Source organism: Lepidochelys olivacea, assembly GCF_965140295.1.
Source record: "Lepidochelys olivacea isolate rLepOli2 genome assembly, chromosome: 6".
Taxonomy (NCBI): Eukaryota; Metazoa; Chordata; order Testudines; family Cheloniidae; genus Lepidochelys; species Lepidochelys olivacea.
Window position 1 is genome coordinate 68,610,831 of NC_140416.1, and position 26,744 is coordinate 68,637,574.

Genomic DNA, 26,744 nt, shown 5'->3' on the forward strand with positions numbered 1-26,744 from the left:
CTCCCCACTGTATTTTCCACTGAATGCATCCGATGAAGTGAGTTGTAGCTCACCAAAGCTTATGCTCAAATACATTTGTTAGTCTCTAAAGGTGCCACAAGTACTCCTTTTCTTTTTTCAGTATAGGTGCTGGTTCTTACATTATTCCATTGAAGCCAGTCCTAGTGAATAATTGTGCGCTTGTTTTGAATGTAATCAGTACATCAGTTGATATGGCCCCCTCTATATGAAGGAAAAGGAAGGGGGACAGTTTTCTGCCATCAATACAAAGAGAGAGAATAAAAACATCTTAATGTTAGGGAAGGGAAGTATTTGATAAAGACAGTACACAGTTTAGTTTAATAGTCACAGTGAGACTCAATTATATGTTTTCCTCCCTTCTATTCCCCAGAAACAATTATGAAGCCAGGTATGGACAAAGAATGAAACAAGGAGAAACCATTTTCACTGCCAACCATTACTGTTATGACTAACTTTAATCAATCAATCCTAAATCACAATTACCCCTTGTGTAAAAGGATTATTTACATGGCTAAGATCTAATCTCAAAAGCACTCCCAAAAGGGCTCTACAAGCTACTTATCTAGCACAGAGTCACAGTTTGCTTAGCTGTTTCAAGCAGACATGGAGACCCTACCCTTTTTTATCGCTGTGGTTGTGCAAAGGAACCGACAAAGAAAAGTTGTAGTTAGTAATACAGGTTCTGGGAATCAGCGGCACCAGGGCAGACTAATGTACTTTCTACTCATTGGGTCAGCACAAAACGCAGTAGTCTGAACTGGTGGCTGTCTAAATCCCAGAAACCACTAATATAACCAATATTTCATGACTCCTTTATTAAAAACAGATGCTCATTCAGTGCTATTGAGATACAAAAGCAAATTCAAAAACAGAGGATGTTTTCAACAGCCAAAAGAATGGAATTAGTATGTTGTGGTCTTCATTGGAGCTACATGATGCAGCAGTTATTCTTGTACCTGTATCTTGTAATACTAGTCTGTTTTATTTCTCAATTAATCATTCAAATAACTGGGAAAATGTTTAAGTTATCACTCCTCCCATTTGACAAACCCAATAACCTTGCACAGAATTCACAAAAAAAATTACAAATTGTTGCCAAGTGCAGTAACAACACTACTGTGCTACCTCCATTGGCAGCATCCAACTGTAGCAACAGTTGTCAGAACACCTGACAGGGCCATAATTCCCCTAAAGAAACCATGTTAGATTAACATGCAGCTATATCCCCAAGAGAAAAACTCCTCCAACCAGGACTAGCTGCTCCTGATGTGTCCCAAACATATCTGTGTAGTCACACAAATGAGATAGATTCTTCAAGCAGCCTTTCCAGTGGCTGCAGTAGGAGAGTATCAGTAAAAGTTGGCCCTATAGAGAAAGCAGCCTCCTTTGGTCAACAGCCTCATGCTGTTACAAGTGAAATGGAATGGACTCCTCAGTCTTTAGCATCTCCCACTCCATCAACATTAATAGCAAACATAGCTTCAGCCTCAGGAAGGCAAGGAGAGTCATAAATTTTGCATATTCTGGTTTCACCTCGGCCTTTTCTCAGATAGAGCCTGACAAAGAGAAAAACAAAGCAATTTATTCAAATACTGTTGGCTTTCAGTAAGTCAACATTACATTTCTGGTAGCATAAAGCTACAATGCACTGAGGACCACCAAGGTTTTTATGATTGCTGTACCACACTGTTTTAATTTCACCACATTAATTGGAAATAAAAGTCACCTTTCAGTGATCAAAGATGCCCTTAGGTTTTTGAAAAAGATCAGAAAAGCTATTGACTGACAGAAACAGAAAAAAAATCAGAAACATTTATGTGTCTAGTTAATTATGGCTTCATGAAGACTTTGAAGAACAACATGAATGGAATTTAGGAATGTGGTCTTACCTTGTGGTTGAGGCATGTGCTATGATGTTCCCTCCAATAGGCTTTTTGGGATCTGCAGCAAACATGGCAGCTCCATCTACCTGTGCTACCACCTGGTTAGTGATCACAACTGCCACACCAAACTATTAGGGAAGAGGCACAAAATCAAGTTCCATTTCTTTTTCACAGATAGAGCTAGTAAAAGCCAAACTCCCTGGTAACCAGATCTCCTCTGTAGGCACTACTTTCCCATTCTAGAGCTAGTGAGGTCCAATCAACTCTCCTCCCCCAGACTGATATTGGGAGATGTAGGAATATACGGAAAATCCTGTGTATGAAGTAAACTCCAGTAAGAGGAAACATTGCAGAAAGTGGTTACTCAGAGAATGAAATAATACGGGGAATGAAGGAGACAGTCCAGTGACAGTTTACCTCATCTGCAAGTCGAAGTAGCATACGCAAAAATCTGGCCAAATGCATCTGCCTGGCTGACAGCTCACCCCTGCCAGAGTAATCAGTCCTATATAGGGCTGTGGCGCTGTCCACTATCAGCAATGCATACCTAGAGAACATGGCATATGTATTACTTTCAGTGCCTGTCTAGCTCTCATAAGCATTTCAGGGCAGGAGCCATGCCTTCATTTGTCTTTGTACAATGTCCAGCACATTATGGGCATTACTGAAACAAAATCATAAATCAACATAATTGTCCTTCCAACTATCAGGAGCTATATTTTTAAAGAGATACCTCCCTAATACAATAGTTATACAATGTGTAGTGATCTAAAGGCCATACCCATTTCCCCATAATTAAGATGGTGCTAAACTCTTCTCTCCTACCCCTCTCCTCAGCTGTTTCAAGAGTATGAGAGAGGACTGGCACTGGCCATTGCTCCTCAGGGTTGATGTGGCTTAGTGCACACTCTAAGGTGGGGTTTCCTCAAGAACGGTCAGGTTTTCTAGGGAGGAGAACACAGCTGGTACCAACCCAAATACATTTTCAAATGGGGCTGAACTCACCAACCCACTGCTTACTGAACATCAATACCCGTAGCACTGTGCACCTAGCATGTCCCCCGCAGTCCTTTGCTGTGGTGCATGAGGAGGCTGCAGTAGTTTAGGAACTATGACAACTAGCACTACAGTCAAAGCTCGAAGATTCTGGAGCAGGATGGAGTCTCCACAACAGTAGGGCTCAATCCTACAGGGTGCTCAGCACTCTGATCTGTTTCAGCTAACCATTCAAGGATGTAAGTAGCCCATCAACTTCAGTGGAGCTACTCACATGTATCAAAGCTTTTAAGCATGTGCTTTAATGCTTTGATTCATCAGCTCAGAGTGATCAGCACCTTGGAAGGTCAAGCCTTTAATGAACAGTTTTAAATACCTACATCATCAGTTTATTCTTCTCTCCAGTTCAACTACTAATTTTAATTCTAAACTAAAATCCATCACAGCCCTCTGATTATATCACAGTTCTTTAACACTCAACAACATTTGAATTCAATTTCCCCTCTCCTAAAAATTAACGTGAACTGATAGTTAGAACTGCATCTATTGCTAGCACCTATTCTTTGTAATACACTACTCTCCAACCTACCACAGCATGAGTCAGAATCACCCAGAATTTCACCAGCAGTTATGGAACATCTCTTATTTACAAATATTTGCAGTTTCACATGAGGCTCATTGGCTGGATCCCTCTTTTAGTGGGATGACCCACTGTCTCTTCTGAAAAGAATCAAGACTGGTCTCATGATTCTGGGGGGAGGGATAGCTCAGTGGTTTGGGGGGAGGGATAGCTCAGTGGTTTGAGCATTGGCCTGCTAAACCCAGGGTTGTGAGTTCAATCCTTGAGGGGGCCATTTAGGGATCTGGGGCAAAAATTGGGGATTGGTCCTGCTTCAAGCAGGGGGTTGGACTAGATGACCTCCTGAGGTCCCTTCCAACCCTAACCTTCTATGATTCTATGACAGGTATTGTAGAGTGTAGATATGTTTAAAAGTATTTGATTAAAAATTAATTATTTTTAGTATCTGTTTAGCAATTATGCAAGCTACACACTTGTCCTTCATTTTGGGTAACTTTGCAGTATCATCATTTAAGAGTGCACAAGTTATTTCAGTTAGTCAGTTTTGTTACCTTGATTCAGCCATCATAGCAGATGCCTGATACAGGAGCTGGGTCTGATGGTCTGTGTTATATGCTCGAGCATATGCCACATTATCAAGGACATCACTGCCAGATAAGCCATACCTAGAGAAACAAATCAGACGGGAACAACTTGGGAGATTCTGCAACTTTGCCTACAGCAGTTAACTAGCAGGTGTACCTCAAGGCTAGCTTAAACTGACCCAAAACTAGGTAAGGGGGAGAGAGAGAGAGAGATTGAGATTTTTATAGGTAAATAAAAACTGGTGATAAAAAGAGCAATTAACTTGAAAATAAAAGTGATCTCCCCATTGAACTCACAGGATCTTACTGCCTAGAAACAGCAGCCACCCACCACCAACCAGGACACCTCTGCAAAACAAACTTGAGAACAAGAGAATGAAAACACACAAACTACCATCCTGCCATGGAATACGCTAAAGGCAGTGTGGTACTCCAATAAAACATTATGAGACTGAAAAACAATTCATGAACTAATTTGAATTTTATTTGATTATAAATTAAAGAGATATCTATGTAAAGAGTAATAAACTATCCTCTATATGCAATTCTTCTGTCACTGCTCCATTACTAAAGGTTGGAGCCACCTTTATGACTGATTTCTTGCCATTGGGCACATTGATAATGACCCAGAGGTCCCTTAAAATTTAGAGGAGAACAGCTGGTTAAGATACTTCCTTCCACAAAGACAAGAGTGTTGGCCAACAAGCTGGTAGTTGTACCAGTTTGTTGCCCGTCAGCATATTTGGTTTACCAAATATAGTCATGAAAGGCCTACAGACACTGAGTGTATGTTGCATATAGAATGGTAGCTGTGCTGTGTGATTTTACTACAGACATACTATGAAGTCATCCAAAGCAAGTGAAGCAGCTGTGGCTTTCCCCATAACACAGCTCATATGGGGTCTTGGCACAGACCACCCCCACCAGGATCATAGAATATCAGGATTGGAAGGGACCTCAGGAGGCCATCTAGTCCAACCCCCTGCTCAAAGCAGGACCAATCCCCAACTAAATCATCCCAGCCAGGGCTTTGTCAAGCCTGACCTTAAAAACCTCAAAGGAAGGAGATTCCACCATCTCCCCAGGTAATGCATTCCAGTGCTTTACCACCCTCCTAGTGGAAGTTTTTCCCCAATATCCAACCTAAACCTCCCCCACTGCAACTTGAGACCATTACTCCTTGTTCTGTCATCTCCTACCACTGAGGACAGTCTAGGTCCATCCTCTTTGGAACCCCCTTTCAGGTAGTTGAAAGCAGCTATCAAATTCCCCCTCATTCTTCTCTTCTGCAGACTAAACAATCCCAGTTCCCGCAGTTTCTCCTCATAAGTCACGTGTTCCAGTCCCCTAATCATTTTTGTTGCCCTCCGCTGGACGCTTTCCAATTTTTCCACATCCTTCTTGTGGTGTGGGGCCCAAAACTGGACACAGTACTCCCGATGAGGCCTCACCAATGTCGAATAGAGGGGAACGATCACGTCCCTCAATCTGCTGGCAGTGCTCCTACTTATACAGCCCAAAATGCCATTAGCCTTCTTGGCAACAAGGGCACACTGTTGACTCATATCCAGCTTCTTGTCCATTGTAACCCCTAGGTCCTTTTCTGCAGAATTGCTGCCTAGCCATTCATAGATTCATAGATATTTAGGTCAGAAGGGACCATCATGATCATCTAGTCTGACCTCCTGCACAATGCAGGCCACAGAACCCCACCCACCACTCCTAAAAAAGACCTCACACCTATATCTGTGCTATTGAAGTCCTCAAATTGTAGTTTGAAGACCTCAAGGAGCAGAGAATCCTCCAGCAAGTGACCCGTGCCCCATGCTACAGAGGAAGGCGAAAAACCTCCAGGGCCTTCCAATCTGACCTGGAGGAAAATTCCTTCCCGACCCCAAATATGGCGATCAGCTAAACCCTGAGCATATGGGCAAGATTCATCAGCCAGATACTACAGAAAATTCTTTCCCGGGTAACTTGGATCTTACCCCATCTAAAAACCCATCACAGGCCATTGGGCCTATTTACCATGAATATTTAATTACCAAAACCATGTTATCCCATCATACCATCTCCTCCATAAACTTATCGAGTTTAATCTTAAAGCAAGATAGATCTTTTGCCCCCACTACTTCCCTCGGAAGGCTATTCCAAAACTTCACTCCTCTGATGGTTAGAAACCTTCGTCTAATTTCTAATCTAAATTTCCTAGTGGCCAGTTTATATCCATTTGTTCTTGTGTCCACATTGGTACTGAGTTTAAATAATTCCTCTCCCTCTCTGGTATTTATCCCTCTGATATATTTATAGAGAGCAATCATATCTCCCCTCAACCTTCTTTTAGTTAGGCTAAACAAGCCAAGCTCCCTGAGTCTCCTTTCATAAGACAAGTTTTCCATTCCTCGGATCATCCTAGTAGCCCTTCTCTGTACCTGTTCCAGTTTGAATTCATCCTTCTTAAACATGGGAGACCAGAACTGCACACAGTATTCCAGGTGAGGTCTCACCAGTGCCTTATATAACGGTACTAAAACCTCCTTATCCCTACTGGAAATACCTCTCCTGATGCATCCCAAGACGACATTAGCTTTTTTCACAGCCATATCACATTGGCAGCTCATAGTCATCCTATGATCAACCAATACTCCAAGGTCCTTTTCCTCCTCCGTTACTTCTAGTTGATGCGTCCCTAGCTTATAACTAAAATTCTTGTTATTAATCCCTAAATGCATGACCTTACACTTCTCACTATTAAATTTCATCCTATTCCTATTACTCCAGTTTATAAGGTCATCCAGATCCTCCTGTAGGGTATCCCTGTCCTTCTCTAAATTAGCAATACCTCCCAGCTTTGTATCATCTGCAAACTTTATTAGCACACTCCCACTTTTTGTGCCCAGGTCAGTAATAAAAAGATTAAATAAGATTGGTCCCAAAACTGATCCTTGAGGAACTCCACTGGTAACCTCCCTCCAACTTGACAGTTCACCTTTCAGTAAGACCCGTTCGGTCCCTAGTCTGTAGCGGTGCATGGGATTCTTCCCTCTTAAGCACAGGACTCTGCACTTGTCCTTGTTGAACCTCATCAGATTTCTTTTGGCCCAATCCTCTAATTTGTCTAGGTCCCTGTGTATCCTATCCCTACCCTCCAGCGTACCTACCACTCCTCCCAGTTTAGTGTCATCTGCAAAGTTGCTAAGAGTGCAATCCATGCCATCCTTCAGATCATTAATGAAGATATTGAACAAAACCGGCCCGAGGACCGACCCTTGGGGCACTCCGCTTGATACCGGCTGCCAACTAGATATGGAGCCATTGATCACTACCTGTTGAGCCCAACGATCTAGCCAGCTTCCTATTCACCTTATAGTCCATTCATCTAGCCCATACTACTTTAACTTGCTGGCAAGAATACTGTGGGACACCGTATCAAAAGCTTTGCTAAAGTCAAGGAACAACACATCCACTGCTTTTCCCTCATCCACAGAGCCAGTTATCTCGTCATAGAAGGCAATTAGATCAGTCAGGCATAACAGAAGAAATATGCTGAGGAATGAGAAGGGCATAGTGCTGAGGAAGTCTCTGTAATGACAGCCAAGGCCTCTAGAAGGAAACACCCTTGGGTAGTTTGAGAGGGAACAATCACTTACAGATTGATAAACCTTGCCTGTGTGTGTACTAGTTACTCCAGAAGGAAACAAGTAAAGGGCTTTTTTTTAAGACAGGAAATTGGTGCATGGCAGGTTTTTTCCAAAAGCAGACAGCATTCTGACAAACCACAAACCCGAAGCAGGTTAGCCAGAGGAAAGCAGGAAGCCAGCTGAATACTTTTACTGTTAGATCTCTGCAGAACATCTTAACCTGTGTATCCAAATCAAACCAGCCTTTCTGCATGATGCAACAGGCTGCAGGCCAGAAACACAATGTTCATTTTATTGGGAAGTCCAGCTGGCAGGGTGTTTTGGTTAATTAATGCTGCTGATCCCTCTGGTCTAGTGCTGTGATTCTAGTCACTCACAAAGTGGATGAGTTAACTAGATCTGCTAATTATTACAGTACTAGAAGTGTTAGCCTCAGATTTACGGCCAAATTCCAAACCGGGGAGTTACATTCTGCTTCCCTAAAATTCTTCTGCCATTTCAGTTGCATATGATATCTTCACTTACTGTCCTAACCTCTGACATGTCTTTACTCTGTTAAAGTTGCAGCAGTCCAGTGGGAATGATATCAAACAATATACTTGAACCCAGACTAAGTGAAGTTCAGATGTACCCCTTAATGTTTCATTTAAACAGTCACATGTAGTTAGGTGCCACAGACACAGTGCTTTAGTCCTGCAGAGCTCTAAAGCTCCACAGAAGTAGAACTACTTGGCTGTTTCTAATCAGTGGAACCAGCAACTCAGGCTTTATACACTGATAAGGATCCTTGCAGGGACAAGATTTTTGGTGCCTCCCCAAACAGATAATCAGAGCTGTGGCATATATCCAAGTTTGTAAAGCATTTTAGAATCTTCAAATGGAGGTCAACAGTGACCTGGCTGCAGTTTTGAAGAAGGGACAATAGATTTCACAGCTTTTCAGAGATGGTGAACGTTGGCCTACCTTTTCTGACAAGAACCTAGTTCTAATAGGTATCGTGAAGAGGTTTACACATGGGATCCTCTATTGTTTCTACAGTAATATTTGTAGGCTAAGCTTAAAATGAAATCTTTTGCATGTACAGTACTTTAGGCAGAAATGGGTTTACAAGGAACAGCTACTAAAAAGTAAATTAGTGTCATCAGCTGTAATAAAGGCTAATTATTCTTGCTTCTCAATAAAGTCGGAGAACTTGTGTCACAAAATGTGTTTGCCAAAAGCCAACGTATGCGTACTGTTTCAAACTGCTTCTATATAGGTGGACAGTTGTAATGTGGGAAGATCTTGTAGGAACAGTCCTCACAGGCAGCTTCCACTGAAGTATATATAAGGAGTCAAGTTGATGTACAATGGTACTGGACAACTTACTGATGAGGCAATGCATGCATTTGTTTTAACTAGAGTCAGTGAATGTCTAACCATAAGTACACACCTTTCAGCCACAGCAAGCAGACGTTCTGGGCGGAAGGTACCCTCTGTGTCAATGTACATGGCCTTTCCTTCACCACCACCTCGGTCAATGGGAAGCTAATGAGACCAACAAATAAATGTTACTAAACACAGTTTCTAGGTCTCGGAAATTAAAGCCAATTACTGCCTCATACCCTACTGATACTAGTATATTTAGTGATACACCTGGGGACCGTTATGATCATCTAGTCCGACCCCCCGCACAACGCAGGCCACAGAATCTCCCTAGATGGGAATAAGATCATACCACTAACTCCATCTGATCTGGTATCTGACCACCAGCAATGGCCAAAACTGGTTTCTTCAAGACAAGGCCCCTTAAATGCACCCCAATCAATTGTGCTATGCTGTGCATTAGGGGCAGGGAGGAAATGCCTTCTATACCCCTACAAGCAATGAATCTTCAGATCACAAACTATTTCAGTACCTCACTTATTTTAACTTGCATAACTATAGATGCTATTGCGTTGTGGAGCTGAGAATTAGTGGACTGTGGGAATTTTCCTAAAAGAGAAAGCCTTAAGGCAAGGGTGCATGTGTGACGAACTACTCCATACTTAAGTGATAAAAACGTTTTTTACATCTCTTTACAGAACTTAAAATAACTAAAAAAACACTTTAATATTAATCAAAAGTTTGTTAGTTTTAAAGGGTGCACCTGGAGAACACATGGCAACACTGGAATGGGATAACTGAAAGCAACAGCAGGGATTCAAGATGTTATGTAACATGCTAATTTGTCAGAAGATTCCCCCTGAGAATATTGCTGATTATTACCTACAGCGTTCTCCACCTAACTACAGATTGCTTAATTACACAATCAGTTTACGCATATAAGAATCAGAGCATGATCGGTCGCAAGTTATTACAGTAGAACCAGTAGGAATACCAGCGTTAGGAACTGACTAGTCAAGGACACACTGCATTTGGAACCGGAAGTATGCAACCAGGCAGCAGCAGAGATTAAAAAAAAAGAAAAAAAAACAAATACAGCACAGTACTGTGTTAAACATAAAGGGAAAGCAGCACTTTTCTTCTACGTAATAAAGTTTCAGAGCTGTATTGAGTCAATAGTCAGCTGTAAACTTCTGGAAGAACCACCATAAGGGTTTGTTCAGAGTTAGGAGCAGCCTCCACTCCCGAGGTGTTTGTAAGGCTGAGGCCCTAGTGTAAAAGTTAGCTACACCAGGGGCCTTTTAAAGATTCACTCTTCAAAGTGAGCTGTAAACGCTGCTCGCTGATGTGTTACAGCTTCTGCCCCTTCACTTCTCCGAAGAGGTTTGGTCCCCCCGCGACCTTTCCCACCAGCAATTAGCAGCTGCAGCACAGTGCAAGGCAACACGTCACTGGGGTATAAAAACATCCCGTTGGGAAACAACACACGTGTCTCACTGGCCAAGGGAACGTGCAAGGCCCTGAGAGGGCTGGACAGTTTCCAGCTCTCTCCATGCCTCCCTCCCTTCGCGCTTGCACCCAGGAGCGGGCGCGCAGCGTGGGGCAGGTCCCGGGTTGTGCGCTCAGCAGACAGCGACTAACCAGGGTTTGTAAAATCAAGCCTCTGACTCCGGTGCCAGCGAGTTAAAATCGGAGGCAAACAAAACAAACCCTCCCACCGCTCGAGCCTGCGGGAACCGGCCGGCGCTGGCAGCCCTCGCCCCGGACTGGCTGGAGGCCCCAGAGCTGGGCGAAGGAGGCGGAGGGGCGTCCCCCGGGCTGGGATCGAGGCGGGCAGGTGGCGCTGCGGGAGGCCGCGGAAGGGAGCTCTCCAATGGGCGGCAGGGCGCAGCGCACCTCAGCCCCGCCCAGCGGAGCAGGGACTCTGGTGCCCACAGAGCCCGCAGGAAACGGCCACTTCGGACGGGGGGGCGGACAACACTACGTCCTAGCCTTCCTCTGTCTGAGAACTAAGCTGGAAAGTGAAAAACCCCACTATAGGAGCCTAATTTTCAAAGTGGTCACATAAGTTAGGGTAGTCAACTCTATACCAAGTGCACAAATCAGCACTAAGGTTCCTAAAACCTGAGCACCCAATAACCAATTTGAACACAAAAATGCTGACTTATGCACCCTAACTTAAGTGGTCAAGTTGAATACTATGCCCTTGTCATAGTATGCATACGAATCTAATTTAAAGACAACCCTCTTATTCAATCTTACGTAACCATTTCCACCTTACACTGATGTACTGTCTGATAACAAGAGCCAATTGAAGCTTGTTGAAAGGACATGAGATGAAGCTTGAGACATGTAAAACACAAGCAGCTGGACAGGGGATGAGTTGGGCCCATGTAAACAGCTTCACCTCCCTTTTCTCAGTTGTTGGCAAGGAGAGAGGTTTTTTGCAGTGTGGTGACCAGGTTAGAGAGAAACCAGAAAGTTTGTTTTCTGTTCCCAAACTTCCTCAAAGAACCAAAGCAAGGCAACAACTAGCTTCCTGAGTACCATTTATTATTTCTGTAGTTCGACTGAACATAATTTGGTTTTTATTTCCATGCTTGATTTCTATCATAGGTTTCTTTTTAAACACATTGAATCTCTACTAAAAAGTTACCCCTACAAGCAGAGTAAGCATGGTACACTAGATCCTAGCAAGTTGCCAATTCAGTCCATGGCGTTGCAAAGTCTGGATGGTTTGAAAGGCACTTTGACTGGCAAGGATTCAGAAACATTTTTTTTCTAAATACATATTTGATTTTAATAAAATGAGCAACCACTCACTTGACAGGTTACTGCCAGAGTGTGACACAACTGTGTCTTCCCAGTGCGGAATTCCCCAAACATCTCAGTTATGGACCCTGTTTCTATTCCCCCTGGAAAACAAAAAACAATCACACTTATATCATCATCATAGGCTATAAATGCACAACGCAAGTAAATAATTTCAGATTTATGGGGATTTGTCTGTCATATTTTTCTGTATCTGCATAGCTTATTTTAGAAGTGATCACTTACATTTCAAAACTCAATTAATTAATTAGTTAACTAACTAGTTATAACAACAGTTCTGGGTACCTGGGTTTGTGCATTTTGTGGATAAGAAGCCCAGATAAAGTTCTTGTGAGAACAGGTTAGTTAAGGGGAATACCATTCTACTTTACATTCTCATGTAGGCAAGGGGAGGGGGAGGGAGGGAGGGAAGGGGAATTAAGGAGAAGCAAATACCTGCTTCTGTTTCTCAATAAAAAAATTTACTAATAGTCAATAACAGGAAATGTGTTTAAAATGTAAAACTGTGTCTTGTGTCCTCCCACATCCAGTGAAGTTCCTTTCCTATTGGAACTACTCCTGCAACTTTCTCTGGAGGTGCTAGCTGAAGGGAATTGATCATTACAAGGCAGAGCAGTGCTAAGGAGATTCCAGTGCAGATAGCAGAAAACCCCTTATACCATGCACTTCTCATGTGTGGTTTATGATTTCCAGAAGTGACAGGAGAACTAAAATAATGCACAAAGATAAGTAGAATTAACACCTTGAAGAAGTTTATCAAGTTCTTTGGATCCAGTGGTGATCTGGATGATCTCGGACCTCCGCTGATGGAACTCTGTTGCTGTGGTGAAACCCATTGGAATCAGTTTAGCTGCTTCTGCCTGAAGACAAGAATAACAAAACCAAACTATATATAGGGTGAAGGGGAGACATATTGTGGGTTTACAAGCTGTATTATCTTTCGTATAGCTAATACAGGAATTTTCCTCTTCCACAATCTGGAGAAGTATTTACATAAATTGGTATGTATTTCAGCACATTTCTTCCGTTAGATTATACCTTCAGTTACTTGTACCTCATTGGTGGAAGCGAATCTCATTCAAAGAAATAGCTCCAGAATCTATTTTGCCTATTTTACAGCAGCAATCATTTTCACAAAAACCAGCTTGCCTGATTCCTCCGTGTGTGAAGGTAGAAATATTTAGCATGTGCACATATTTTATTTTCAAAGCTAGTTAGCTCCTTATAGTACATAAGCAAATATACGCAGTGAGGAAAGCTCTGAGTTTTATCAGCTCAGATTTTGATAAATGAGAAGTGGTTCAGTGTCTTATGTAGCATCTTCTAATTCAGAATGTTCTTGATACAGTAACTCAGGGTTCACTCAATCAAAAGAGAACAACTGCAGCAGATGTGTATTCTTGTCTATAGTACACAGTTGACAAATCTGAAAAGAGGCCAGTGCCACAGAATGGAGTAATTTAAAGAATACCTGTTGGCCTATCACTTCCAGTAGCACAGATGCACACAGTGTCAACATCTGTATTACCCACAATTTCCAACTCAATTGTCAACCCAGAGTTCATGGCTGTTTTGATATCATTGGACAGAAGTCCCAAAACACAACAAACAGTTCTCAAATGGTCTCACTATGAATGTACCAACACTGTTGTAGCATGGTTTTATAGGTATTGCTATAATGTGGATATACTGAACAATGTTCAGGCAGAACTGGGTTAAAAAACTGTTTTTAAACACACTGTTCTGGTCAATATGGTTACAAGCCAAATGTAGACAGGGCCCCCTAGTACACAGCATAGTTTTATAAAACTATCTCCACTGATTTATAACAAATGTTAGCAAGAACACACACCACAGCATTCTGACTAGTAAATAGGGCCTTCCGGCCAATTTGTAAGGTTTCTATTAGTCATTGTCATGACTTTCATGACAAAAAAAATTTACTTTTAGGGTTTTTATTCATAGTAAGTTGTCTTTTTTGTATCCCCAACTTGCCACCACCAAGCAAGAACTCTTCCATCAGTTTTTACAGATTTGGCTTTATAAGAAAATACGGGAATGTAACCAAGTAATAATAAACAGAGTTTTTAAACTGTTTTAAAAGTAAATATGTTAAAATACTTGTATTACAAAATGAAGGTTATTTTCACAAAACAATGCGACCCTGTGGCTTTTTGCATATTTTCCCTGTAAACTGTAGGCTTCACATTGTTTGTCATGAACAACAAACTTAGGCCAGGTCTATACTACATACTTCTTGCAATATAACTATATTGTTCAGGGTTGTGAAAAATCCACACCTGTGAGTAACACAGTTTATGCTGACCTTAACCCCCCTGTGAAGACAGTGCTATGTCCACAGGAGAGCTTCTCCCGCCAACACAGCTACAGTCTCTCACTGAGTTGCAGTCATTAAGCCGACAGGAGAGGCCCCCTCCCATTGGCTTAGAGTGTTCACCAGAAGCACCAAGATTTTTAAAAGGTAATTAGTGGTTTTAGGTGCCCCACTTGAGACATTTTAATGGGACTTTGTTTTCAAAAAGTGCCAGGCACCAACAAATTGAGGTCCCCAAGATCACTTAAGTCCCTTTTTAAAGTCATGGCCAGCGTCTGTAAAGCATTTTGAAATTCTTGGATTAAATTGTTTATGTAACTGCAAAGTATAATTACCAAGATTTTGTCAGCTTTGGCTTCACTGATGCCTTTAATATTTAGCAGCTCCTTCTTTGGTGCATAAGCAACAGCCTCAACTGTGTGAAATCCAGCTTCTTCCAACTTCTTCACATCATTTGCATTTATACCACATTGCTGAAAGAAAAAAAATACATAGGACATTCAGGAGCAGACACACTGATCCAGCCTGATCCAACTTCCACCAATGTCAATGGAAACTCTCTAATTGATGTCACTGGGAGCTGTATCAGACACTAAGTCTAATACTACAAGGCAACATTAATGAGTGTCACTTCCCCATTGCAAATAAAACCATAGATGAAATGACTGCTTCTCTCCATAAATTCTCCTTTATACTGTATACTATTTGCATGTGTCAGTATCAATGTTAAAGATAGCACATCATATGAAACAGGCACTATTCACCATTTGGCTTATTAGCTATTGAAGAAGGAACAGTACAAGGAGTCCATCCTGCCCCAACAGGATATTTGGCATGTAATTTTATGTTGTAGTTCAGAATCTAACCTCTTTATGAAAAAAGTTAGTTTTATTTGGTTTCAGTGCATTTATTACAAACCCTGGAGTACCAGTATATTATTAGAGTGTTAACTGAACATTATGTTTCGTATTAATGCATTCCTGAAGTTAATCTTTCATATTTTTAAAATACATTTCTGGATAAGATTTTTCTTCTTTGACAAAAGTCAAGTAGGCAAAGACAGTGGCAACTTTTAAATGCAATTCTAGTTAAAGATAAAGACTGTTGGTTTGTCTGGCAAACAGTTCCTGAGCTAGCCACTCTTTACATACCTCTAGCCTAGATATGGGCTGTGGACCCAAGCTCTCTTCCTCAGTTGATGTCTCTGCATTTGCTTCATATTGCATTTGCATGGCCATTGCGCCAAATATTAGATACAACTTCCCTAAGAGAAAATACAATATTTGTAGCATCACAAACATCCACTGTTCAAACATGCTTCTCTTCCACAAGACAATCAAATGTTTCTAAACATACTGCATTTGTTCAACAGCTTTTTCATCATAGAACACAGGAACTTTTCTCTCCCACATGGTATTAAACTGTGCGTATATTGCAGCGAATGATTAATTCCTTATGTGTATTTTTCTCTTTGTGCAACTCACTAAAAAATGTTAAGGTCACCTAATAAAAACTATCGGGGATTTAACAGGGAATTTTCCAAAACGTAATTTTAAATCTAAATGATGAAGAGTGTGATATCAAAGATCTCTTTATAGGATTTCTTGTTGATTATCCACCACTCTTGGAGACTCATGTTAGCACCAAATTTCCTTGACATACTAAAGGATCACAAAAATTATTCTGAAGATGTGAATCAAGTCTGCACTTCATGACATATGTTGAGTTGACTAAATCCCTGATATTTATCTGGCCCCAACACGTGCTAAACAAATTTGTCTCCTGGCAGGAAAGTTTATGATTTTTTCTCTATATATCTGTAGGAGTTTAAGAGATCTAGCCTGATGTTTTGGATGTTGGGAAAAGGGATCTGAGAAAGACCTGTAACAGTTAAAGAAACAATGACTAAGGATACATTTTAGTCATGGATATTTTGAGTAAAGGTCATGGACAGGTCACGGGCTGTAAACAAAAATTCACAGCTCAGGACCTGTCCATGACTTGTCCGATATACCCCTGACTAAACCTTGGGGAGGGGTGCAGCTCAGGGGTGCTGTTGGTGCTTGGGGTTGAGTGGGTGTGGTACACACTGGGTGCTCAGGGAGGGGGGGCAGCCCAGAGGAGCGCTGCAGGTGAGGAGGAGGGACTGAAGGGGCGCTGCAGGTGCCAGCCCAGGGGAGCGCTGCCGGTGGGGAGGAGGGACAGCCCCGGGGTTGGCAGGGCTGGCAGGCTCCCTACCTGGCTCCCCACCTCCCTGGAAGCAGCGACATCCTTCAGCTCCGGTGGAAGCGTGGCCAGGCAGCTCTGCCAATGGGAGCTACGGGGCATGGTGCCTGCAGGTGGAGACAGTGCACAGAGGCCCCTGGCCACGTCTCTCTCTAGGAGCCGAGGGATGTTGCTGCTTCCAGGGAGCCCCCCCGAGGTAAGCGCCACCTGGAGCCCTCACCCCCTCCCAACCTCCAGCCCTGAGCCCCCCACCCAAACTCCTGCTGCTGGGGGCGGGGGAGCAGTGGCAGCTGCAGAAGTCATGGAGGTCACAGAAAGTCACAGCATCCGTGACTTCCATAACAAACTCACAGCCTTAACAATAACCTCTCATGGAAAACTCAGAAAATTGTTTATTTAGAAACAACACTGCCTAGGTCATTATCTGTTTGCCTTATATTTATAGGGACAGAATGCACAAAATAGCTTTTTGGATTTTAAATTGCTATTATTTGCTATTAGCTCCTTTGAGACCAAAGAGACCTCTGTGAAGGAACATAAGAATTGACATACTGGATCAGAGACAAAAACCATCTAATCCAGTACCCTGTATCCAAGAGTCACTAATACCAGGTGCTTCAGAGAAGGTGAAAGAATCTCACTGCAAGCAAATGGGGCAATCTGTTCCCATTAGGCCTCATCTTAGACTTTAATACTTGGAGATGATTTTAAATCCCTGGAGCATGAGCTTTAATATCCCTTCCAAATTTTTTATCGTAAATTATGATGACTCTGGATATTCTTGTTATCCACATAAATGTCCAATCCTTTTTTGAATCTTCCTAAGTTCTTGCCCTCAATGACATCCAGTAGCAATGACATCCACAGCCTAATTACATACACATTGTGTGAAAAAGTGTTTCCTTTTATTGTTCTGAATTTCCCACTTTAGTTTTATTGACTGTCCCCATGTTCTTGTGCTATGAGGCAGGAAAAACAGAAGTCCCTAAATTACCTTTTCTATACCATTCATTATTGTATGCACTTTTATCATGTCCCCTCTTATTCAACTCCTTTCTAAGGTCAGGAACCCCAATCTTTCCATTCTCTCCCCCTATGAGCTTTTTCCCCCAAACCCCATATCACTTTCTGAACCCCGGCTAAGCCTGTATTATCCTTTTTGAGAAGGATAGTCCAGAGGAGGCTGTATCACTGATTTTATAGCCCTGCTCCGCAGCGTGCGGGCCCCAACTTGGATTCATCTGCACAGCGCCGCAGAAACAGCAGCCGGGCAGCGAGCAGGAGGAGCCCGGCCCCCGCTTCGCACAGCCGCGGCCCCGAGGGCGACGCCGGGCTGCGCCTTGGAGGCCGCGCATCTGCCCCGGCCCCGGCCTTGGCCCGGGGAGGGGGGGAGGCTGCTGGCCAGGCCCCTGGGGCGTCGCTGTCGCGGAGGGGAGGGGAGGCGCTGAGGCCGCCGCACACTCACCCCGCCGCGGCGGCTCCTGTCCCGCGGAGCTGGCCCGTCTCCCCGCCCCGGCCCGTTGGCTCTCCCCGTCGGCTCGACTCCACCAGCAGATTCGGAAGAGCCCGCCAGACCGTCACGTGACGTGACGTCCGCGCGCCGATAGGACCCCTTCCCTGAGACGCAACGCCCCGCCTCTTCCTAACGCTGCCTTGTCACCGGGATCCACAGGCGGCGTCGGCGTTACTGCGCATGCGCTTGAGAGCTGCGCCTGCTCCGTAACATCTGTTGAAACCGCTGCCCTCACTTTGCCCTCGAGTCTCTGGATTCCACCGCGCCGCGTTCCCCGCCGTTCCCGAGGGCGGGGGGAGAAGCGGGGTCGTGGGGTATCTGCGCAGGGGCAGGCCTGCTGCACAGGCGGGTCAGACAGCTGGAAGCAGGGGAAGGAGCGGGGCCAAGCCAAGCCAGGGGGCGATGCACTGCCAGGCCGGGGCAGAGGGGATGACAGTGAGCCCAGCTGGGGTGAGCCCTCTGCATCGGTTGCAGCAGAGCGGCTCCAGCCCCCGGCAGGACTGTGCATCTCAGCCCCCGCTTCCCAGGGAGGCACGGTGCACCCCTGAGCACAGCCAAGCCAGCTCTTCCATGTCCGACCGGATGCAGTGAGCTGCTAAAGGAGTCTGATTGATTCCCTGGGTAGGTGTAAAAACTGCTGCAGTTCCCATAAACTGCCCTTGGAGGGTGCTTTTGTCAACTGTTATTGTGCCTCTCTGTCATCCAAATGAGGAAAGCAGGGACCCCCCCCAAGAAACTATGACCCCTAAATTCCCCCTTGAACAGACTAGATGGCATTTTTTGTTCTTAGCTCTGGCAAAGAGGTCCACTTCTAGAAGCCCCCAAGCCTGAAATATGCTGACAAGAACCTAGGAATCCAACTCCCATTAGTAGTCTTGGGAAAAACACCTGCTGAAAGTATCAGCAGTGACATTTTGCCTGTCCAGGAGATACATAACAATTTCAGCAATGTGATGTATTATGCACCACTTCCATAACTTTATTATCTTGGTAAAGAGAGAAAGGGATCCTCCTCCTCTCTGACGATTGATATAAAACATGCAGGGCATGTTTCTGTCATGACTTTGATAGACCTGTGTCTGGTGAGAGGCAGAAAATGAAGGCAGGCATTTCTGACCACTCAGTCCAACAGGCTGATATAGAGGATGGTTTCTTGGGGTGACATCTGCCTTGTACCAGGAGAGCACTAAGGTACACCTCCATCCAAACAGAGATGCATCCATGGTTACAGTTAGCACTAGTGTCTGGTGGAGGAAGAGAACTCCCACCCCTGCACCGTGATAAGCTTTCCCTCAGTCTAGGGAGCTTTCACCTGTTGCACTGACCCATTGGTCCAGGCTGTGTCTGTAAACTGATCTGAGCCGGCCCTGGAAAAAGCAAAGGCATAAACTTATATGTTCTGTCACACTAGTGCAAGCTGCCATGTGATCTAGAAGTTGAAGACCGTTTCTGACTGAAGTCTAGGGGTTCCCATGAATAGTTCAGAGAAGGTTTAATAGTGTCATAAATCTGACCCTGGGAAGGACGTTTCTGGCTGCCAAAGAATCCAGGGATGCCCCTATAAATTGATCTGAACATGAGTTTAGGGGGGATTTTCCTACATTCAACTGAAGACTTAAGTCCAAGAACAGAGAAAGCACTTCCCATGCAGTAGTCAACACCTCTTGATGGGACAGACTCTTGAGCAACCAATTGTCAAGATACAGAATACAATTGCTTGACAATGCAAACAGGCAGCTACCACTGACAGACCATTGTAAACATTCTTGAGAACAAATGGGAGCACCCGATACTGAAAGTGATCCTGGCCTATGACAAAACACAGGAACCTTCTGTGGGACGGGTGTATTGCTATACAGAAGTATTAGTCTTGAAGGCTGAAAATCAATCCCCCTGAAATCTAGAGAAGGAATTATAGTGGTCAGTTACCATCCTGAATTTTTGAGACCTCATGAATTTGTTTAGGAGTCTTAGATCTAAGATTGGTCTCTACCCTCCATTTTTCTTTGGCATGAGAAAGTACCTTGGGTGGAAGCTCCTTCCCCTATGCTGAGCAGGGACTGGCTCTATCACTCTTAACTGAAGAAGGGAGTTTATTTCATTCCCTACTAAGAACTCATGACAAGGGTTTTTGAAGGGAGATAGGGTAAGGGGATGAGGAGGAGGGATGGAGGTAAAATGTATAGTGTAATCCAATATAATCTCTAAGAGCATGCAACGATTTGGCAGTATTCTCCATGAACATAGTCCATCAAGCAGGAAATCCTCTACTGTATTCTGGACTTCTCTGGGGAAATCAGACAACTGTGCATCACCACTGCTGTGGAGAGGGAATAGGCTGTGGTATCTGCAGCATCAAGAGCTGCCTGAAGAGATTTTCTAGCCAGTAAATGCCCTGCAATAATGGTATCCTGAAATTGTTCCTGGTGATCTGGAGGAAAATGTTGAAAAAAGGAACCAAATTTTGCATAATTTACAACTGTAAAGTTATATTTAGACATCAGCGCCCGGGAATTCACAGCGCAGAATTGTAGGATTTTTCTCCCCAAAAGGTGCAGGTGCTTCTGGTCTCTATCATATGGGATGGACTTACATCAGTGTTACTTGCACTGTTCATTTGCACCACATTTACCAACAGAGAACTGGGCAGAGATTGAGGAAAAATAAGTACTCAGAGTCCTTGGTGGGAAAATAATACTTTTTTTCAGCTCTCTCAAACATAGGTATTACTGTAGCTGTGGTTTGCCAAGTGGCTTTTCCACGTTCCAGCAGAGCCTCGTTGATAGGAAGGGCAACTCTGGTTGCTGTCAGAGTGAAGAATATCTAACAGCTTGTGTTGCGATTCTTTGACCTTCTCAAGAGATATCCAGAGGGAATCTGCCATCTGTTTAATGAGATCTTGAAAGTGCTGAAAATTGCCCACAGATGGAGGAGGAAACATTACTGCCTCATCAGATGAGGAGATGAATGGTAGTCTCAAGGGTAGCCTCTTTGTCCTCCCTAGTCTCTTGGTTCTCAAATGATTCCTTCTGGTTTTGGGGAAGGGGAAGCTTGAGTCTCTTTATCATCCCAATGGGAAAGGGTTGGGGCTCTCGAAAACTGTTGACGATAAGCTGCCCAGGGATCCTAATATGACCATAAAGGCCATAATGGAGAAGGGGTGGCATCCAGGATTGCTCCCACTAAGAGTGATGAGGTTCCCGGACATCTTCACTGTTTCTCCAAGAAAAGGGGTCCTATATGGGTATGTAGGAGAACCCTAGAGAGATATCAATGATATTGAAGGCAGGTCTCCATCATTGTCGTCTTCTTTCTCTAACAGGGGAGTTCCAACTGAAAAGGGAAACAACAGTACTGGGGATGTATAAGGGTCTGAGACCAAGTCATTCTTGGTACTGAGAGACACTCAGTACCTGCAAACAATGGAGACTCTGGTTCAGCAGTCACAGATGAGCCCTTCATGTACCTAAAAGTCTTGCAGTAGAGCGAAGCATTACGGTATCAACAGTGTGGTGTGCTTGTCCCTGAAGGATGGAACAGAGCGTTCTGAGTGCTTCACAAACAGCACTGACATAGATGGAGGCTTAGCCTTACTCAGTACTGAAGAGTTTGATAGGGTACCAAGAAAGGGGGTAAGTCTGATGGTACCAGTCTTCTATGTTTACTCTGGCCATTTCCAGTAGACTGTATTGGAGCCATGCTTACTCTTAAAAGAGCTACCGGATTTTCTTGATTCACTGGTGCTGGAGGAGCCCTTCACCTCTATGGTACTGAGCCTTGAGGACAAAGTCTCTGAGGCTGTTGCCCTGCTTGGAGAGAGAGGTCTTTTTGGGGTGGTTTCCTTAAGAAGGGAGTTTCGTTTAGGATCTTTAGATGAAGTCTGAGGCTTTCCCCTTCTAAGAGTGTTGCACTGAGATTGAAGGGGTGCTAGAAACCTCCAGAGACTGATATACAGGGAGTTCTCCTGATCTGGCTCCGAAGCAGGATAAAGGGAGCACTCCATCATTTACAGTTGCAGCTTGATTTCCCAGTTCTTCCATGCCATAGATGTGAGGGCTAAACAGAAGTTACACTTCTGCGAGACAAGCAACTCTCCTTGGCAGCAGTCACACTCAGTGTCCATCACTGACTGAGATAGCCTCTCTATACGAGAGGCAACCTTTAACCCCTGTTGAACTGGGCATGCACCTCACTGGGAGGATTTCTCCAGAGGAAATAAAACCTCTCAAATAACCGGTAACTACTACTAACCAACCAGCTAAACTAAAACAGTTCTAACTTAAAGTCAGCAAGCAGCTAAGGTGCACACCATGTGGACATGCTAAGCTCCGTCTCAGGCCTTGAGAAGGAACTGAGGGTGGTGCCTGCACAGCCTGATATAGCCCTGGTGCAGGGCACAAGGATATCAGCAGTGCATGTGCAGGCCAAATGGACACTGCTAATGAAAATCTCCAGTTGAAGGTATGTGGGGTGCACATGAACCTGAAGTGAAGCATCCATAGAGACACTACTCAAAGAATTAACAGTTTATTGCCCTACTTTCTATTGTTTGTGTTGGTGAGATATGGAGTCACTGCATTAACTGTTTGTGGGAACATATAATGGTCATAGGCGCCAGAGATGGGGGAGTGGGGACAAAAGGCCATTGACCTCCCCGACTTTTGAGAACCTAAACTTAGGAGGGATGCAATGGGAGCGGGGGTAGCCCCACCCCTTGTCCACGGACTAGAGCTGGGTGGAATAAAGGCAGAGCCCTGCTGGCATGGAGGGGTGACCAGGCTAAATTTGAATGAGTGGCATTGTGTCCTGGCACACAGGATCACAAGTAATTCCATTCCAATTTGTCCCAGTTTGGTTGCTTTCCCCTCCACCCCACCCCCCCGCTGTCTTTTCAGCATACTTGGCAAGGTCTAGAACTTAAGTCAGGAAAAGGAGCCTCCAGTTAGCCAACAAGTTCCAATTAACAGATAATCTGATAAGATGCCACTGCCACTTTATTCATAATTTATATAAAATAATTTTAACGAAAGTAACAAGACATGTCAAGGCAGGGGTGTGCTTAAACAGGAGTATCTACATTTCATTGGTGCATGCCTTAGAATGACCAAGATTTGTATGGCATCCTAGCATTCATCTGCTACTGATCAACAAGAAAAAGGAAGATATTAGGACAAAATGTAATGGCATGGTATCATTATAGACACTGACAGGAAATTGTCTTAACAACATAGACAAAGCATTGCCTAAGCAGGATAGCATTGTTTGTAGATACTTCTAAGTCTTCATGATTTCCATTAAGATATTTAATCTTTTAGTACTGGCAAACTACCAGGCATGTGGACATGTGCAACAGTAACAGCCATCCATAGAGAGAATAGAGAAGATTTTTAAAGGTGGACAGCCTGTCTCATATTCAGTAGTAAGAGAGAGCATTTTAGGATTAAGTATATTAAGTAGTACAATATATACACAGCACTCACAATCAGGGTTTAAAAGTCATAACATTTCATGAGCCACCCCCTCATAAGTCAACAGTGGTATCAAGTTGGGGTGGGGGGGGGAGAACATGGTGAATCTTAGGTAGAGAACAATGTGGAAAAAGCTAATGTACTCAATGCTTTTTTTGCCTCTGTTTTCACTAACAAGGTCAGCTCCCAGACTGCTGCGCATCACAAAATGGGGAAGAGATGGCCAGCCCTCTGTGGAGATAGTCCCTAACCACCTCTATTTAGAAAAGCTGGACGTGCACAAGTCCATGGGGCCGGACGAGTTGCATCCGAGAGTGCTGAAGGAATTGGCGGCTGTGATTGCAGAGCCATTGGCCATTATCTTTGAAAACTCGTGGAGAACCGGGGAAGTCCCGGATGATTGGAAAAAGGCTAATATAGTGCCAATCTTTAAAAAAGGGAAGAAGGAGGATCCTGGGAACTACAGGCCAGTCAGCCTCACCTCAGTCCCTGGAAAAATCATGGAGCAGGTCCTCAAAGAATCAATCCTGAAGCACTTGCATGAGAGGAAAGTGATCAGGAACAGCCAGCATGGATTCACCAAGGGAAGGTCATGCCTGACTAATCTAATCGCCTTTTATGATGAGATTACTGGTTCTGTGGATGAAGGGTAAGCAGTGGATGTATTGTTTCTTGACTTTAGCAAAGCTTTTGACACGGTCTTCCACAGTATTCTTGTCAGCAAGTTAAGGAAGTATGGGCTGGATGAATGCACTATAAGGTGGGTAGAAAGCTGGCTAGATTGTCGGGCTCAACAGGTAGTGATCAATGGCTCCATGTCTAGTTGGCAGCCGGTATCAAGTGGAGTGCCCCAAGGGTCGGTCCTGGGGCCGGTTTTGTTCAATATCTTTATAAATGATCTGGAGGATGGTGTGGATTGCACTCTCAGCAAATTTGCGGATGATACTAAACTGGGAGGAGTGGTAGATACGCTGGAGGGGAGGGATAGGATACAGAAGGACCTAGACAAATTGGAGGATTGGGCCAAAAGAAATCTGATGAGGTTCAATAAGGATAAGTGCAGGGTCCTGCACTTAGGACGGAAGAACCCAATGCACAGCTACAGACTAGGGACGGAATGGCTAGGCAGCAGTTCTGCGGAAAAGGACCTAGGGGTGACAGTGGACGAGAAGCTGGATATGAGTCAGCAGTGTGCCCTTGTTGCCAAGAAGGCCAATGGCATTTTGGGATGTATAAGTAGGGGCATAGTGAGCAGATCGAGGAACATGATCGTTCCCCTCTATTTGACATTGGTGAGGCCTCATCTGGAGTACTGTGTCCAGTTTTGGGCCCCACACTACAAGAAGGATGTGGATAAATTGGAGAGAGTCCAGCGAAGGGCAACAAAAATGATTAGGGGTCTGGAACACATGACTTACGAGGAGAGGCTGAGGGAGCTGGGATTGTTTAGCCTGCAGAAGAGAAGAATGAGGGGGGATTTGATAGCTGCTTTCAACTACCTGAAAGGGGGTTCCAAAGAGGATGGCTCTAGACTGTTCTCAGTGGTAGAAGAGGACAGGACAAGGAGTAATGGTCTCAAGTTGCAGTGGGGGAGGTTTAGATTGGATATTAGGAAAAACTTTTTCACTAAGAGGGTGGTGAAACACTGGAATGCGTTACCTAGGGAGGTGGTAGAATCTCCTTCCTTAGAGGTTTTTAAGGTCAGGCTTGACAAAGCCCTGGCTGGGATGATTTAACTGGGAATTGGTCCTGCTTCGAGCAGGGGGTTGGACTAGATGACCTTCTGGGGTCCCTTCCAACCCTGATATTCTATGATTCTATGATCCCTCCTTCCCCCCCCCCCCTCGCTGTTTGATACCACTTTCTTACCTTTTATTTGGATTATGTCCTTCCAATGTAGCTCATAAGTATCTCAAGGCAGAGATCTTTAACTCATTTGTAAAATGCCACATGTAGGTATGTGGCACTATGAAAGTACTACTTGATCTGCTAATTATTTTTCAGTGGTCTTATTCTTTTGCTTAACAAATTGCCTACTTTATATTTGGCAGCAGCTACCATATAATGGTAAATGCCTAACTTCATAAAAAGCAAGTCCTGAAAAGAGCAGTACTTGCCAAATGATCAGCCTTAAACAACACACACATAGATTATAGTATATAGAATCAAAAAGCCATTTCCACTGTAAATTTTTGATCATGCCACCATGGCGTTCTTATCACTGTCAGTACCTATTCTGCCTCCCCACCTCCCAACTAAATTTAAATAAAGCCTGTAAAATGATCTCTTTATATAAAGTCCTCTGCCAAACTAGGTTACAAATTCTGAGGAGAGCTTTAGTTTTTGAGAACTGTGGGCTTTGGAGGAGGGAGACTGGAAAAGGGGAACTAGTTATCTCAGAAAGCCTGATTTTCTCTCATTGCGGAGAAATCCCCAGCACAAGAGGAAGCCAAAGGGTTACCAGAGGTGTTGCAGCCTTGGATTCATTACTGAACTTTGCTGACCTCATAGCACTAAGATGAAAGAGCAGGAAATTATTGGCAGTTGTAATCCGACTCCTGGAACCACTCATGCCAACTTTCACTGGGCTGGAAAGGTTAGGAGCAGTTTACTGCTCACATGCGCTGGAGCCCCAGTCAGGCAGACAGGAGCTTCATACGGCTTAGAGCCACACCAGTCTGAAAAGGAGGACAGCAGCAGCCCCAGTTTTTCACATTAACATATAGAGTAGTTCTGATGATAGAGGGGCCTTTGTAGGTTTGATTAGAAAAATAAGGTACAAGTATAATGAGAAGTAACTACAAATATCTACCCAGACCAACAACTGCATTTCATTGGCTGGACTGGAGGAATCATAAAAAAATATCCACAGTTTTGGGAGCCTGGCTGAGAAAGTTCTACACAGGATTATCAGTTTATCTGAATAAAATTAAATGAGCTGTGTACTGTAAGTGCAAAAGTCTAAGCCATTAGATGTAATGAAGTCCTTGATACCAAACAGGTCATTCTGAGTTAAACGGAAGCAATTTTGAAAGCATAACCCTGAGAAGCATATTTAGAGACCCCATTTCTAATCCAGGAGCATGAGAAGAGGTTTTTTCCTCAGAGTTCCTAAAAAAAGAATGGAATTTACATTGAAGCTAAATATTAGTAGCTTCCATATCTGCAGGTGATGTAAAAAAAGTTTGTGAAATACACACTAAGTTAAAATTTAAATTTTAGTTATTTTACAAGTATAATGGCACATGGGGCTCTTTAAAAAGAACCTGGTTTCTCAAGTGCTAGAGGCACTGGGCCCAA

The 26,744-nt window shown here is 43.8% G+C and overlaps 1 protein-coding gene and 1 long non-coding RNA gene across 3 annotated transcripts in view; one reads left to right on the forward strand and one right to left on the reverse strand.

Annotated features, from left to right (window-relative positions):
• The window catches only part of LOC311522185, a 30,714-nt gene extending 24,662 nt beyond the window's left edge, over window positions 1–6,052 (forward strand). For both annotated transcript variants that reach the window (XR_014712066.1, XR_014712067.1), the window contains exon 6: window positions 4,364–6,052. This is a non-coding gene — a long non-coding RNA (uncharacterized lncRNA). The remainder of the gene's footprint in view (window positions 1–4,363) is intronic.
• RAD51 (RAD51 recombinase) lies at window positions 321–18,074 on the reverse strand. Its single transcript, XM_084631234.1, has 10 exons — window positions 17,929–18,074; window positions 15,389–15,501; window positions 14,573–14,710; window positions 12,645–12,762; window positions 11,894–11,985; window positions 9,138–9,232; window positions 4,032–4,145; window positions 2,322–2,451; window positions 1,911–2,032; window positions 321–1,577 (listed from the first exon to the last, which is right to left on the reverse strand). The coding sequence occupies exons 2-10, from the start codon at window positions 15,473–15,475 to the stop codon at window positions 1,454–1,456; spliced, it is 1,020 nt and encodes a 339-aa protein (XP_084487360.1). The 5' UTR covers window positions 15,476–15,501; window positions 17,929–18,074; the 3' UTR covers window positions 321–1,453.
• Between the last annotated feature and the right edge of the window lie 8,670 nt (window positions 18,075–26,744).

What these genes read in the sequence shown, in the direction of transcription:
- RAD51 (XM_084631234.1), bottom strand. Translation starts at nt 15,475, where the DNA reads ATGGCCATGCAAATGCAATATGAAGCAAATGCAGAGACATCAACTGAG. An exon ending in AGCCCATATCTAGGCTAGAG is followed by an intron (nt 14,711 to 15,388) that starts GTATGTAAAGAG and finishes TTTTTCTTTCAG; the next exon opens with CAATGTGGTATAAATGCAAA. An exon ending in GCACATGCCTCAACCACAAG is followed by an intron (nt 1,578 to 1,910) that starts GTAAGACCACAT and finishes TCTCTTTGTCAG; the next exon opens with GCTCTATCTGAGAAAAGGCC.